At 40.4% G+C, this 14,075-nt stretch overlaps 1 protein-coding gene across 1 annotated transcript in view; it reads left to right on the top strand.

The window, feature by feature from the left end:
- The first annotated feature begins 1,747 nt into the window (after positions 1-1,747).
- The window catches only part of LOC127584633 (A disintegrin and metalloproteinase with thrombospondin motifs 14-like), a 163,826-nt gene continuing 151,498 nt past the window's right edge, over positions 1,748-14,075 (top strand). Inside the window, 2 exon segments of the mRNA XM_052041452.1 lie at positions 1,748-1,965; positions 2,169-2,536. Coding sequence (XP_051897412.1) covers positions 1,890-1,965; positions 2,169-2,536 — 444 coding nt within the window. The 5' untranslated portion in view covers positions 1,748-1,889.

The raw sequence follows: 14,075 nt of genomic DNA on the forward strand, positions 1-14,075 counted from the left end.
AAATAGCAAGGTTCTTGATAAGTAGTGAATGGGAGCGGGAATAGGAAGCTGAGGTTACATTCAGATCAGTGATTATCTTACTGAATTGCAAAACAGTTTCAAGGAGTCGAGCAGTTTATGGCTGCTTCTAATTGGAATGTCCATATAAACCTTGAATATTATGTCAACCAGATAATTCTTTACTTTCTTCACCCTAGAAGTGAAGGTATCCAGTAATCTAAATAGAACTGTATTATTGAGCAGTTTAATTGAGAGATGGTAATTCTAACCCTGTTTAATTCTGCAGGGTATTAATTCCAACAATAAGAGATTGAATACATTGGGCTATTTTTCTTAAAAAAAATTGATAACAGTGATGACATATTAGAAACCTCTAAATTTGTGAGCAGGTTTAGCTCGTGGACATGGAGACAACGTTTCCATTTGGATTCTTCTACAAAGCTAAGAACCATAAATACATGATGGTTATCAAATACTAACTAGTGACTAATGAATCCAGAATAAAACAAGTCTTTATTCACTGAGTAGAACTCATTATCATTGGAAGTGAGCTTTGATGTTTCCAAACAGTAAAATGGACAAATACAAAAAAAACAGCTTTTCACCATATAGATCAAATTAACTTGGCCGAATGGCCTACTTTGTACTGTATTTCAGGGGGGTTAAAAATCCATAGGAAGAAATAGGAATAAAATCCCAGTTTAGTTTACCTTCAAGTGTCACAGCGCTTGTCAGTTAAAACACTGGCGTCGCGCGGCAGACATTCAAATCCTAACGGAAACCTGCTCTGAACGGGAGAAGGTGAAGTTCCACGGCTGCGCTATCGCGCGCGACCATCACCGCCTCGAGCTGAGCATCGGGAGAGCGCATGTGCCGGAGAGCCCGAAAAAGACGAGCGATTTTGAGCGCCTTAAAACTGGCGCCACATTTGTCGGTTTACTAAGAGCTTGAAATAGAGCGCGCTTCAGTAGAACATCCTCACGCACTTAGTTTTGAAAAATGAAACGTTTTAGGAAGAGATGTCTGAAGGAAAATGAAGCAAGTATTTGTAACGGGCCTTTTTTTTAGAAAAATATAAAGCTGCTTTTCACCACAGGAATGTGTAGAACTGTTAACCAGCCGCTGCGAATGCAGTCAACATTGAACGTTAGGGCATCTAAATTATTGTGATTTAAATCTAAATTTCGTTATCAAAATTTATCTAAATTTTGATTCAGTGATTTTTTTTGTGTTTTGACTCGCCAACCACGTATTTGATTGGCATACGTTCGTCACGTTTTGCAAAATTTGCAATAGGATGGCCCTATTTGGCAGATTATTATCTGAAGTTACATATCTCAGTATCACTTCTTAATATGGGTCTAACAACTGGTACAATTAATGAATGCCCACTTTCCCACTAGTTAAGTGTGGATAAATTAAGCAAATATAATGAAAAAGGGGAGGGGGGAACTGAACATTAAAGAACTGGAGAATTGATTGCGTTCTATATAGAAAGGAAGAAGAAAGTCGGACTAAAACTCAGGTGAGTTGCTATCGGTTCGGTGATTCTCATACAAATTCACCAGCGCTGGCCCCAGAATAATCTGTGTGGTTGACGCGTGATCTGTCAATCATGTGGCGTCACTGCATATCCAGGAGCCGATGGTTCAACTGCTCCTGCCTCCAAGGGCTTTGATAAAAGGGATCGGTTGCCCCTAAACTAAAGAGCAGTGCATCGAAGGCCAAAAATAGTAGATCGTCTGTATGCAGCCTGTCAGTCGGAACAGAGGGTGGGGGAAAGAGTGCGAACAATACCTTTTGCATTGCAATTCCACCACACAAGAAGTGGAATCAGAAGTTTGCACGGAGTTTTTCAGATTTGTTTGCTTCCGATCTAGAAAGGCAATATGGAATATATTTACTTATTGCTTTCTTTTACTCCGTTGTTACTGAAATACAGACTGCATGCAGCAGGAACGGAAGGTAGGCATTAACAAACTTAACGTTCTTTATGAATAACATGTATAGATGTAAGCAATTTTAGTAAATAGTGTTTAATCCGAAAGACGCCGGTAGTTCTAATTTACGGTTTAAATTCGGAGCAAACACAAATGCTATTTTGCAGAAAAAAATTGCGCAGAAAGTCGATAGATGTACGAAAGAAGCAACTGTTTATTTTCTCACAGATGCGCTTTTTGGGAAGCTTACTGATTATGGGCTGGTGGTACCGTTTAGCACCGATGACCGGGGTCGGTACATTTCGCACATTGTTTCGACTAGACACGATGAGATTCGGTCTGGGCGGCGCGTTGCACGGAGCAGCCCACATCAGAGCGGAGAACGGCAACTGTACTTCAACGTCACCATTTCTGGGAAAGAATTGCATTTGCGCTTGAAACACAACCGCAAGCTGGTTGCTCCCGGTGCAATAGTGGAATGGCAGGAGGATTTTCGGGATGTAGTTACCGAACCTATCCACGGAGACTGCATGTTTTCTGGGGATATTACTGACATGCCAGGAGCAACCGTGGCACTAAGCAATTGCGATGGTTTGGTGAGTATGGAAAAATAGCTACTTCACTAACGTGCACGATGTTGACTCGGGGAATGTACTGATTATTAATGCGATTAACAGTTGAAGCGTTTTGGGAAGTTCCAAACTCGCAGGAAAAAGAATATTGTGGAAAATCCTCCACTAACCGTCCTATTCGGGAACATTTCAACAAATCTCTTGTAACAGTTATGTGAGAGTTTTAAAATCGTAAATTGGGATCATAATCGTTGGCAAGTTGGATATAAGAGGGTTGTAATATTGGGTTCAGTTATTCACTGCGTACATTCGGATAATTAAGCAATAGTGAAAATGGCCCACTATTTCAAGGTATATTCTCAAACTGGTATACTTAAATAACATTAAAGTTGGTTATTTCGTATTGTATTACTGTACTTCGGACAGAAGTAGCAAAATTCGCTGAACATCAGCTTCATTTTATACTAACACTAGCGTTCTTTCATCTTGAGGGTTTCAGTTTTTCCGCCCTTCCTTGTGTTGCTCTGATTGGTGAGATGTCAGGGTGATTGAGATATTGACCTTCATCTCCTTTCGGGATTGGCTTTTACTTTATGTGCATTTAGACTTAGAGGGAGAGCAAGCGGACATTGGTTTTGGAAAAAAAAACTCAGGATATTTCTTTAGAAAAATATTTATTTGTTGAATGGCTAAAAGTACGCCCGTTTATTGTCAGTGTTTTGGACCCAGTACTGTGGTGTCGCGGCTAATCCATAAACAAAATGCAGTGAAGTAGTGATTGGGTAGTGTTGTTATTCGTCATCCTCCTCGTCATGGATATGTAGTGATTGAGCAGTCGTTGATTTTTGTCGAGTCGCTAGAACCAACCATTTCAACGGGATGATAGTCTTTAAGGTTAGATTTCAGAAAGTAAATTCACCCGCCAATGACAAGGATGAAGCACAAATACCCACGTGGGTTTAAACGTTTGGTTCACTAGAATAACCTTTTGACATTAAGCAAACCAGCACTGTGTTGCGTACCAAGAAACCCATAAAATCAAAGCTGAGACACGAGATTTTGCAGCTGCTGGAATCTGGAGCAACATGCTGAGTTCCTCCGGCACTTCGTGTAAGTCAGGCAGCATCTATGGAAGGAAATAAATAGTCGACATTTCTGGTCGAGACTTCTTCAGGTCTGGATCCAAAATGTCGACTGCTTATTTCCCTCCATAGATGCTGCCTGACCTCCTGAGTTCCTCCAGCACTTTATGAAATCATAATACTTTTGATAAATTTAATGCATTAAATTCATCATAATTTCATGCTTTGGCTTTAAAGTCAGATAGCACAGAACAGGCCCTTAGGCCCACCATGCCAATCATAAATTACCCATCTACTGTAATCCCATTTACCAGTGCTTGGTCTGCCACCTTTGAGCCCTTGGCAATTCAATTGCACCTCCAGATGCTTAAATGTTGTAAGAGTACTGGTCTCCACCAGCTACACAGACACTGTTCCTGATTTCAACTAGCCTCTGGCTGGAAAATTTGTTCCTTGGATCCCCTCTAAACTACTTCCCCCTCTAGTTCCTTTTTGCACCTTTTGGGGAAGTTTCCTATGTATGCCTGGTATTATTTTGTATTTAGAACTTAACTCAAAACTAGATTGTTTTATCCACAGAAGACAGAAAATAGTAAATTATGGTAACAACAGTAGTTGGGAAACCAGAAGCATTGGAAAAGTGTCTGACCAAAATAGTGTTACCAATAGTGTACTTTCAACCAAGTGAATTTCTGTTCTAAGGGCAATCCCAAATACTCTGCGTGGTTGCTCCAGGAGAATTAAACAAAATTTAGAAATACACATTGAATTTGCCTCGTCTTTAAAAGTTGAATTCTAGCTAAATCTGTGTATTTCATTTCATGCAAGTTTTGCTATTTTTGTTTAATTTGGTATGAATGTTTTCCTGAATAGTACAGACTTGTTGGGCAGAATCAATGTTAAAATTAACATCAAAGCAATGTTGAAGTTACCCTCAGATATAGTTTGCTGAATCAATCGATCTGTTTTATTAACATCTCATCCAATGTGAATACAAAGCACAACTTCAATATCTATTTAGATTTGCTTTGCTGTAAATTCAGCCTGAAGATTGAACCATCTCAGTTTTATAAATAATGAGTAATTAATATGGCAAGGAAAATAATGAGCCTGATTACATCTATTGACTTTAATTTTTTTTAAACTTGATTTTAAAAACAAGTGCAGCAATTTAAACTCTCCATCTGTTCCAACACTAGGTATGATCACAGCTCTTCCTGCAACTCATTGACTTTCCTGCCTAATCCTCATCTCTTAATTCCTTTTAGTGCTTAAAATCTATTGATCTAAAACATGAATGTATTCAACAACTGAGCATACATTACCCTCTGGGCCAGATAATTTCAAAGACTTAACCTTTCCATTTAAATAAATTTCTTCTCTCCTCAATTCTAAATGACCAGATTTTTTTATCCAGAGGTTGTGCTCCCTTTTTCTAGGCTTTTCCAGCAAGAAACCCTTTCAGAATCCATTTCAATGAACTAACTACTTATTCTTCTCATCCCTGGTGTATGTAATCCCATTCTATTTGATCTTGCTTTGTGTGACAGCCATCTCATTCCAAAAACCAACCTAGCTAATCTAGGTATATTTTTGCCATCTCTGACAAACAAATTCTCTTCTAGATAGAGAATTGTGAAGAGGACAGAAAGAGGCCATAAAAGGAAATATAGGTTAAGTGAATGGACAAAGATGTAGCAAATGGAATGTGGGAAAATGTGAAACTGCCCATTTTGGCAGAAAATTAAAGCATATCTAATGGTGAAACAGGGATTTGAGTGTCAAACTACACTTTTTAAGAAAAGGCTATTATGAAGCAACAAAGTAACTAGGCAAGCTAACAGTACATTGCTAGAGGAATTGTATACAAAAGTAGGGAGGTCTTGCTCCTGTTGCATTAGGAATTGGTGAAATCACATCTTGCATACCATGTATGTTACTGGTTGGCTTATTTAAGAGGGTGTTAATGGATTTGAAATAGTTCAAAGAAAACTTACTAGACTTGTACCTGGACTGAGCAGGTTGTGATGGATGGTAAGAGTGCAGAAATGGGCTCTTCAGTCCACTGAGTCCATCAAATACCCTTTTGTATTTTAAGGATACAGTAGTCCTTACCATAACCCATTATTCTCTATATTCCCATCAACTCCCTTTCTTATCTTAAAGATGTTGGTCAAACTAGGTTTGTATTCACTGAAACAAAAAAAAGTGACTTGATTGAAAGATGCAAGATTGTGCCGAGTCTTGGTGATGGATGTGGAAGAGAATCTAAAACTAGGGGTCACCGTTTTTAAAAAAACTAAGGGATCACCCATTTAAGATGAAGCAATTTTTCCTGAGTTAGTATTTGGAAGTACCTTCCTCAAACATGCTGGAAACAGGGTTAGATAAATTCTTGATATGAATGGAGGTGAAAGATTAGCTGGAATGAGAAATTGATGTTACTATCAAATCAGCAATGATCTTATTTGATAGTGCAGGTATGAGGGACTGAGTGGACTACTGTTGTTTCTAATGTATTCTGGGTATGTAGATCAATACTACAAACTGTATTCCAGTTCTCAGCAAAGCTTGTACAGTTACTAAATGACTGACTTACTCTGGTCCTTGCAATAAAGCACAACATGCTAATTGACTTCCTAATTACTTGCTACATCTGCATTTTAACTTTTAGCCTTTTGTTTAATAACACAGATCCTTGGTCACTAATATTTACTGCTTTCTTGCATGTTAAAGATGTGTTTCTCACACCCTTCCACCTGAGTGAATTACTTCATTTTTCTACATTATGCTCCATTTGTTTCTTTCTTTCATGCTCAAAAACAGTTTGTATCACTTAAGATTCAGTGCTTACTCCTACACAGCTTGCTTTCCTACTTGGGTTTATATAGTCAAAAACTATTAGCCTGTAAACTTTCTCCCTCTCTGCATTAGTTGCACCACCATAATGCTATATTCTTGGCTTTGGCTGCACTCCCACAGAAATCTTCTCCCATAGTATTCAGACTTGAATACTGGTTGAGGGGAGGAGGAGATCTTTGGTGGATATCCTAAACTACTTAAAACAAAAATTGCAGCTGCTGGACATCAAGTATAAACAGAAGATGGTGGGAACACTCTGCAAGTGTGGCAGTATCAATAGAAAGAGTAAAATACTTAATGTTTCAGGTCAAAAGTTCATTTGTTTGAACTACATGTCTAAACAACCTGCTTAGCAGTTACCCATTCTCTCTGCCTGCAGGTTGAGCTGTGGGAGTGAAACCTGCTGAACCTACTATCTGTGGAAATGCTCAGTTGTACTGATGGATAGCAATGACATCAACTATTGTTCGCATTCCAGACCCTTTGTATTTGAGGTATTCCTGTTCATGAGCAATGTTCTGGAGTTCCCATGTGATGGAGAATGTTCATTCCATTGGTCTGAGGTCCACTGCTTGCCTCTAGTTAATAATTAACTCCCTTAACAGATAAGTGGAGCACAGGAATTGGGCACAGATAAAAATGGAGAACTTAATACACACTTACTATTAAATTATTTAATATTTTATTTATCCTGATTAAAGTTTTCCTAGTTCTTTGTTTAAACCAAATGGTTGTTTAAGGTTGCTGAACCTCTAATTTCTTTTGGCTCTTGAGTTTGTTCTCCCAGTCAAGACAATCACACCCCTTGTAACCCTTTCATTTTATCAACAGATGGACATGTTGCTTAATTGCCTTTAAATCCAAGGTTTATTCATTTCTCACGAACAGAGGACTAAAATCTCAAGAAATTTCCCTTCCTCCTGAAATTATGGCCCTAAATTCTGGACTCAGTTATGTCGGCAACAGCCTCAGCTGCTACCCTGTTGATTCTTCTTCCCAGAATATGATATCGTAAATTAAAATTCTTCTAAGTTCCCTTGACCAATCTTGCTCTCTCCTCAAAGATCAACCTTTCATCCAAGTAAGTACACTGAATCTATATTGCATAGGGAGCAACTGTACCCACTAGTGTGGTTTTACCCACTACTCTGGTTTTACCCACTACTCTTGTACTCTTGACCTTTTACCACCTTATAATAAAGGCCAACATGCTTTTGTCTTCTCAATAGCTTTCATTATTTGCTTAAGTTTAGTTTCTGCATTTCATTTTGCAGTTAATATTTTTTACTCTGAAAGATTCTGTGGGAAAGAATAATAATTAAAAATTCTATATTTAGAGTGGAATAATTTTGAAATCAGGATCTCAATTTAAACAGATGTGAAAATTGATCCAGTTGAGGTAAATGGGAAAATTAGATTAAAAAGGTTAACTCCACCACTTGTCCAAGTGCATTAATAAGCAATATTAAACAACAAATTACTTTTTCAAATGAGTAAACTGAGTTTGAAAAATGGTTCAACCAAGCTTAACTAGAGAAGTTAAGGACAGCTCATTAAAGTTGAGGTTACAAGGTTACAAAGAGTAGCAAGATCAAGAATTGAGAATGTTTTTTTAGAAAATGGCAAAAGTGACCAAAACAGGAATGAACCAAAATGACATGTAAAATGGATTGTAAGAGCTTATGCTGCCCTTGGGGACAAAGGAAATATGATTAGACATAGGGCAGCACAGACAGAGGCCTGGGTTCAATCCAGGTGAAACTGACCTACCAAGGAGAACTGAAGGACTGTTGTGTGCCATGTCTCATGAAACATGGCTTACACCTGCTTCACCTGACTGTACCATACAACCCAAGGGCTTCTCAATTCACTGGATTGACCATACGACATCCTTGGGCAAAGTTAGATGCAGAGGGATCTGTTTCCTAATCAACACCTCATGGTACTCAGATGTGACTGTCCTGGTGAGTTCCTGCTCACCCAGCTTTGAATATCTAACAGTGAAGTGTCACCCATACTACCTGCCATGGGAATTCATTTCAGCTATCCTGAGGCAGTCTACATCCTATACCAGGCAGATGTGAAGCCTGTACTCAATAAACTACACTGTGGTTAACAGCCTTGAAACAGGATACAGAGGCCCTCTTCATCATTGCCAGAGACTTCAACCAAGCTAACTTCGAGTGTTGCCAGAGCACCACCAGTATGTCTCCTGTCCCACTAGGGGCCCCAAACACCCTTGACCATTGCTACACAACCAAAGACACCTACCAAGCCACTCACTGACCACACTTTGGTAAATCAGACCACCATGCTGGGCTCCTCCTCCCTGAATACAAATGGATGCTGAAACAGGAGGATCCAGTACAGAAAGTTGTGCAGTGCTGGTCTGAGGCAATGGATGAGCTTCTTTGTGACTGCTTTGAGTTGGTAGACTGGTCCATGTTCAAAGACTCAACTGCCATCCTAGAAGAGTATGTCACTACCATCACAGACTATCAGCAAGTAAGTTGAGGACTGTGTAAAGAGGACAGTACAGATATTCCCAGATCAGAAACCAAGGATGAACCAGGAGATCCACTCCCTACTGAAGTCTAGGACTGCAGTGTTCAAATCAGGTGACCCTGACCTATGAGAAATTGAGATACATCCTCTAAAGCTACCAGGGATGCCAAGAGAGAACACTAGTACAAAATAAAGTTCCAGATCAGCTGTCAGTTGTGGAAGGGCTACAAAACAGTCAGGCATCATTGCCAACAACAGTGCATCCTTTCCCAATGAGCTTAATGCATTCTATGCATGTTTTGAACAGAAGGGAATTGGAATGCCACCGCTACCACCCTGACAGCCTCTAATGTACCTGAACCCAGTTACCATTGTGGATGCCAGATCAGCTTTCTGGAGAGTGAACCAATGGAAAGCATCTGACCCATTTGGTGTTCCTAGCTGTCCTTCGATTTTGTGCAGATCAGCTGGTGGGGTATTTGCAGACATTTTTAACCCTCTCCCTGCTTCAATTGGAGGTTCCAATCTGCTTTAAGGCACCACTATCATCCCAGTACTTAAAAACAAGTTAACATGCCTTACTGACTACTGCCCAGTGGCTCTGACATCTACCATCATGAAGGGCTTCAAGAAGCTGGTCATGGCACAGTAACTCCAGCCTTGCAGACAACCTCCACCCACTGCAATTCACCTACTGCCAAAACAGGTTCATGGCAGACACCATCCCTGGCCCTACACTCCTCTCTGGAGCATATGGACAGTAAAGACACCTAAGTTAGACTATAGTTGAAGTACAGCTCCACCTTCAATACTATAATTCCAAGCAAACTCTTCTCCAAACTCAGACCTGGGACTCTCCTCCCTTTGCAGCCAGATGCTCAACTTACTGATCAACAGACCACAATCATTAAGGATAGGCAGCAACACCTCCACCACAATTATTCTCAACATTGGTGTCCTCCAAGGCTGTCCTCCACCCCCTACTCCCTATACACAACAGCGTGGCCAGGTTCTGCTCTAACTCCATCTACAAGTTTACAGATGAGATATGGCCCACTACAGTAGTATCAAATAATAATGAGTTGGAGTACAGGAATGAGAGAGCCGAGTGACATGGTGTCATGACAACAACCTTTCTCCCTCAATGTCAGGGAAACAAAAAAGTTGGTCATTGACCGGTGGGGGGGGGGGGCAGTGCACATACTTGTGTCTACAACAGTGCCAAACTTGAGTGTTGAGAGCTTAAAGTTCCTAGGAGTGAACATCACCAGTAGCCTGTACTGGTCCAATCACAAAGAAGCCACAGCCAAGAAAGCTCACTAGTGCTTCTCTTCCTCAGGAGGCTAAGGAAATTTGGCATGTCCCTTTTGACCCTCAAATTTAATCAATGCACCACAAAGCATCCTATCCAGATGCATTGCAGTTTGGTATGGCAACTGCTCTGCCCATGTCCACAAGAAACTGCAGATTGTTGTTGATATAGCTCAGAACATCACAGAAGCCAGCCTCCCCTCCATGGACTGTCTATACTTCTCACTGCTTTGGTAAAGCAGCCAGCATAATCAAAGACCCCACCCAGCCCAGACATTCTTCTCCCATTGGGCAGAAGGTACAAAAACCTGAAAGCACATACCACCAGGCTCAAGGACAGCTTCTGTCCTGTTATAAGACTATTGAATGGTTCCCTAGTATGATAAGATAGACTCTTGACCTCAAGCTCTCTTATGACTTTGCACCTTATTGTTTACCTGAACAGCACTAACTGACACCTTGTTCTGCATTGTTATTATTTTACCTTGTATTACCTCAATGTACTGTGTAATGAATTAATCTGTATGGACAGTATGCAAGACAAGTTTGTCACATGTACCGAGGTACAGTGAAAGTAATAAATTTACCAATCCTGACTTTGGGTGCTGTCAACCATGATTTGAATTGAGAAGCGTCCTCAATGGGATAAATCAGCCATCTATATCTGCTCCAGTATCTTTTCTTAAATTGTATTAAGAGATGGATTCCCTCGAGTTTAAAAGATTGATTTCCCCGATGGTGTTAAAATTACTAAAAAATTCTTTTTGTTAAGCTAGAGAGAATATTTCTTCATGGAATTAAGGTACTATAATATTATGGATGCTGAGGATCAGTATTTTAAGACTTAAAAATGAATGACTCATTCTTACCATACAAGGGCAAGATGGCATCCAGGTCAAAAATTAGGATCTAGAATTAAGGGAAAGGGAGATTTGCTATGACAAACTGGTGGGGGTTAGGGTTCCTGTTCCTATACCTATAACACTGCAGCAGGCAGACTTATAATGCAGCTTGAAGTGTTAATTTTCAGAACACAAGGAGACAAAAAAATAAGCAGGGAGCTTTTCCCAGACAAGCCCCAGCTGCTTGCTCAGTCTCAGTGGTCATAATGTTCATGATCTTTGTTTTTCTTTTTGAGCACCCTTAGTCCATATATTAAGAAATAGAAGTGGGGTATTGCATGAAAAGGAATGACTAGAGTGTTGGAAGATTAAGTGAGGGGAGCTTGACTGAGAATAGGAACAGAATACTGAACAGGAACAAGTTGGTTAGATGTTGGAATGGGAATGAGATCTGATGTATATGACCTTGGAAGTTTTGGCCAAGTACATTTTGGGATGGGATACATTACTCAGAGTACAAGGGAAGTGGGGATGTGTATTCTTTAGACATTCCTAAGAGATGGAGAAATGTAGAACTGTTGTGCATTAATTTTGCAATAGATTGAAATGGCTCCCACATTGAATTCAAATCCTAGAGAATATGCTCCTGCAACTGACTGCTTCTGCCAACTTCCCCCCCCCCCCCCCCCCCCAAGTCAGATGTATGTGGATCCTGAGACTCTTACTTACAGATTGGAAAGAGAACATCCCTACAGTCCAGGAAAGCAGCAGATAACCTGGGGTACATCTGGGAATTTGTTTCTGTCAAGCTGTTTGCAGAAATGTAACTGCATAATCTGGTTTAAGCATTTACAATCTCACTTTAATGGTATGTTGGCACTTTAAATGGATCGGGGTAGTAGTTTGTGGGGGCCTGTTGGTAGGACTTCTGGAGAGTGAGCAAGTTGCCCATTTCTGACGGCATTTAGCATTTCTTCAATCAAGTTTTAAATAGCGAATTAGTGATCAGAAACAAATTCTACTTCCTTTCTCCCTAAAGGAAGGGAAGTTGATGCATTGATGCTTTCCTTATCCATTTCCTTTTAATAAGCCTACAGTAGCAGTGATCTCAAAGAATAAGCCATGGAATTTTGTATTTGACACTGGTAATTTCAGAACTTTTACCTAAAATGCAATGCCACCTTTAATTGTTGTAACATAGTAATACAGTACAGAAACAGGCCCCTCAGCTCAACTTATTCATGCCAACCAAAATGCCCATCTAATCTAGTTCCATTTGGCCCATATTCCTCTAAACCTTTCCTATCCATGAACCTGTCCAAGTAACTTTAAATGTTGTCATTGTACCTGCCTCAACCACTTCCTTTAGAAGCTTGTTCCATATATGCACCACTCTGATTCCTTTTAAATCTTTCCCCTCTCACCTTAAACCTCCAGTTCTTGATTCCCCAACCTTGAAAAACTGCATTTACCCTCTGTGCCTCTCATTATACACCTGAGGTTACCTGTCAGTCTCCTATGCTCCAATGAATGAAGTTCTAGCCTACCCAATGTCTCCCTATAACAAGCCCTTGAGTCCTGGCAACATTCTCATAACTCCTTTTTTGCACTCTTTCCAGTTTAATTGTTTCTCCTACAATAGGATTTTAAAATAAAGCCTGTATACAATATTCTAGGAGCAGCCTTGCCAACATCTTGTACAATTGCAACAATGTCTCAGCTCCTATACTCAGTGCCGTGACTAATGAAGGCCAGTGTGCCACTGCCTTCTTCACCACCCTGTCTTCCAAAGATGGCATCTTTGGGGAAGTATGTACTTGTACTCCTAGGTCCCTCTGTTTTACAGCACTCTCCTGGGCCTTACCATTCTTTGTAAAGATCCTACCCTGGTTTGACTTCCCAAAAAGCAACACCTTGCACTTATCTGGATTGAACTCCATTTGCTATTCCTTGGCCCACTTACCTAGCTAATCAGGATCCACTTGTAATTTTTGATAACCTTCTTTACTGACTGACACCACCTATTTTAGTGTTAACTGCAAGCTTACTAACCATGCCTTGTACATTTCTCATCCAAATCATTTATATAAATGACAAAGAATAGGCCTAGTACCAATCCCTGTGGCACACCACTAGTCATTCTGCTAGTCCAAAGAAAAACCTTCTACCGTCACTGTCAGCTTCCTACCATCAAGCCAATTATGTATCCATTTAGCTAGCTCTCCCCAGATCCCATGTGATCTAGCCTTTCATGTGGGACCTTGTTAAAGGCCTTCCTAAAGTCCATATGGACAACATCTACCACCCTGTTCTCAATCTTTTTGGTTACTTCAAAAGAAAACTCATACTGTTTCCTCACATGAAGCCTTACTGACTATCCCCAATCAGTCCTCATCTATCCAAATGCTGGTAGATCCTGTCCCTTAGAATCACCTCCAGTAACCTGCCCACCACTGATGTAAGGCTCACCAGCCTGCAGTTCCCTGGCTTGTCTTTTGCTGCCCTTAGATAACAGTACAACATTAGTCATCCTCTAGTCATCTGAAACTTTATCCATGGCTAAAGATAATGCAAATATCTCTACAAAGGCTTCTGCAGTTTCTTCCCCAGCTTCCCACAAGGTCCAAGGATGCACTCAGGTGCTAGCAATTTATCCACTAATGTACTTCAGGATGTATGGTAGAGAGCAATATCAACCAACAAAATGGTGGAAATAACAATCCAAACTATGTCTGCATATTTGCAAAAAAGTGATTTATCTGGATGTATCACAGCTTATGGCATCTGCTCTGCCCAGGACCACAAGCTGCAGAGTTGTGGACACAGCCCAGTGCATCACAGACACCAGTCTCCCCTCCTTGGACTGTCTTTACCTCTCATTGTCTTGGTGTAGCAGCCAGTGTAATCAAAGACCCCACCCACCCAGGACATTCTCTCCTTCCATCAGGTAGAAGATACAGG

Source organism: Pristis pectinata, chromosome 30 (assembly GCF_009764475.1).
Source record: "Pristis pectinata isolate sPriPec2 chromosome 30, sPriPec2.1.pri, whole genome shotgun sequence".
NCBI classification, from domain to species: domain Eukaryota; kingdom Metazoa; phylum Chordata; class Chondrichthyes; order Rhinopristiformes; family Pristidae; genus Pristis; species Pristis pectinata.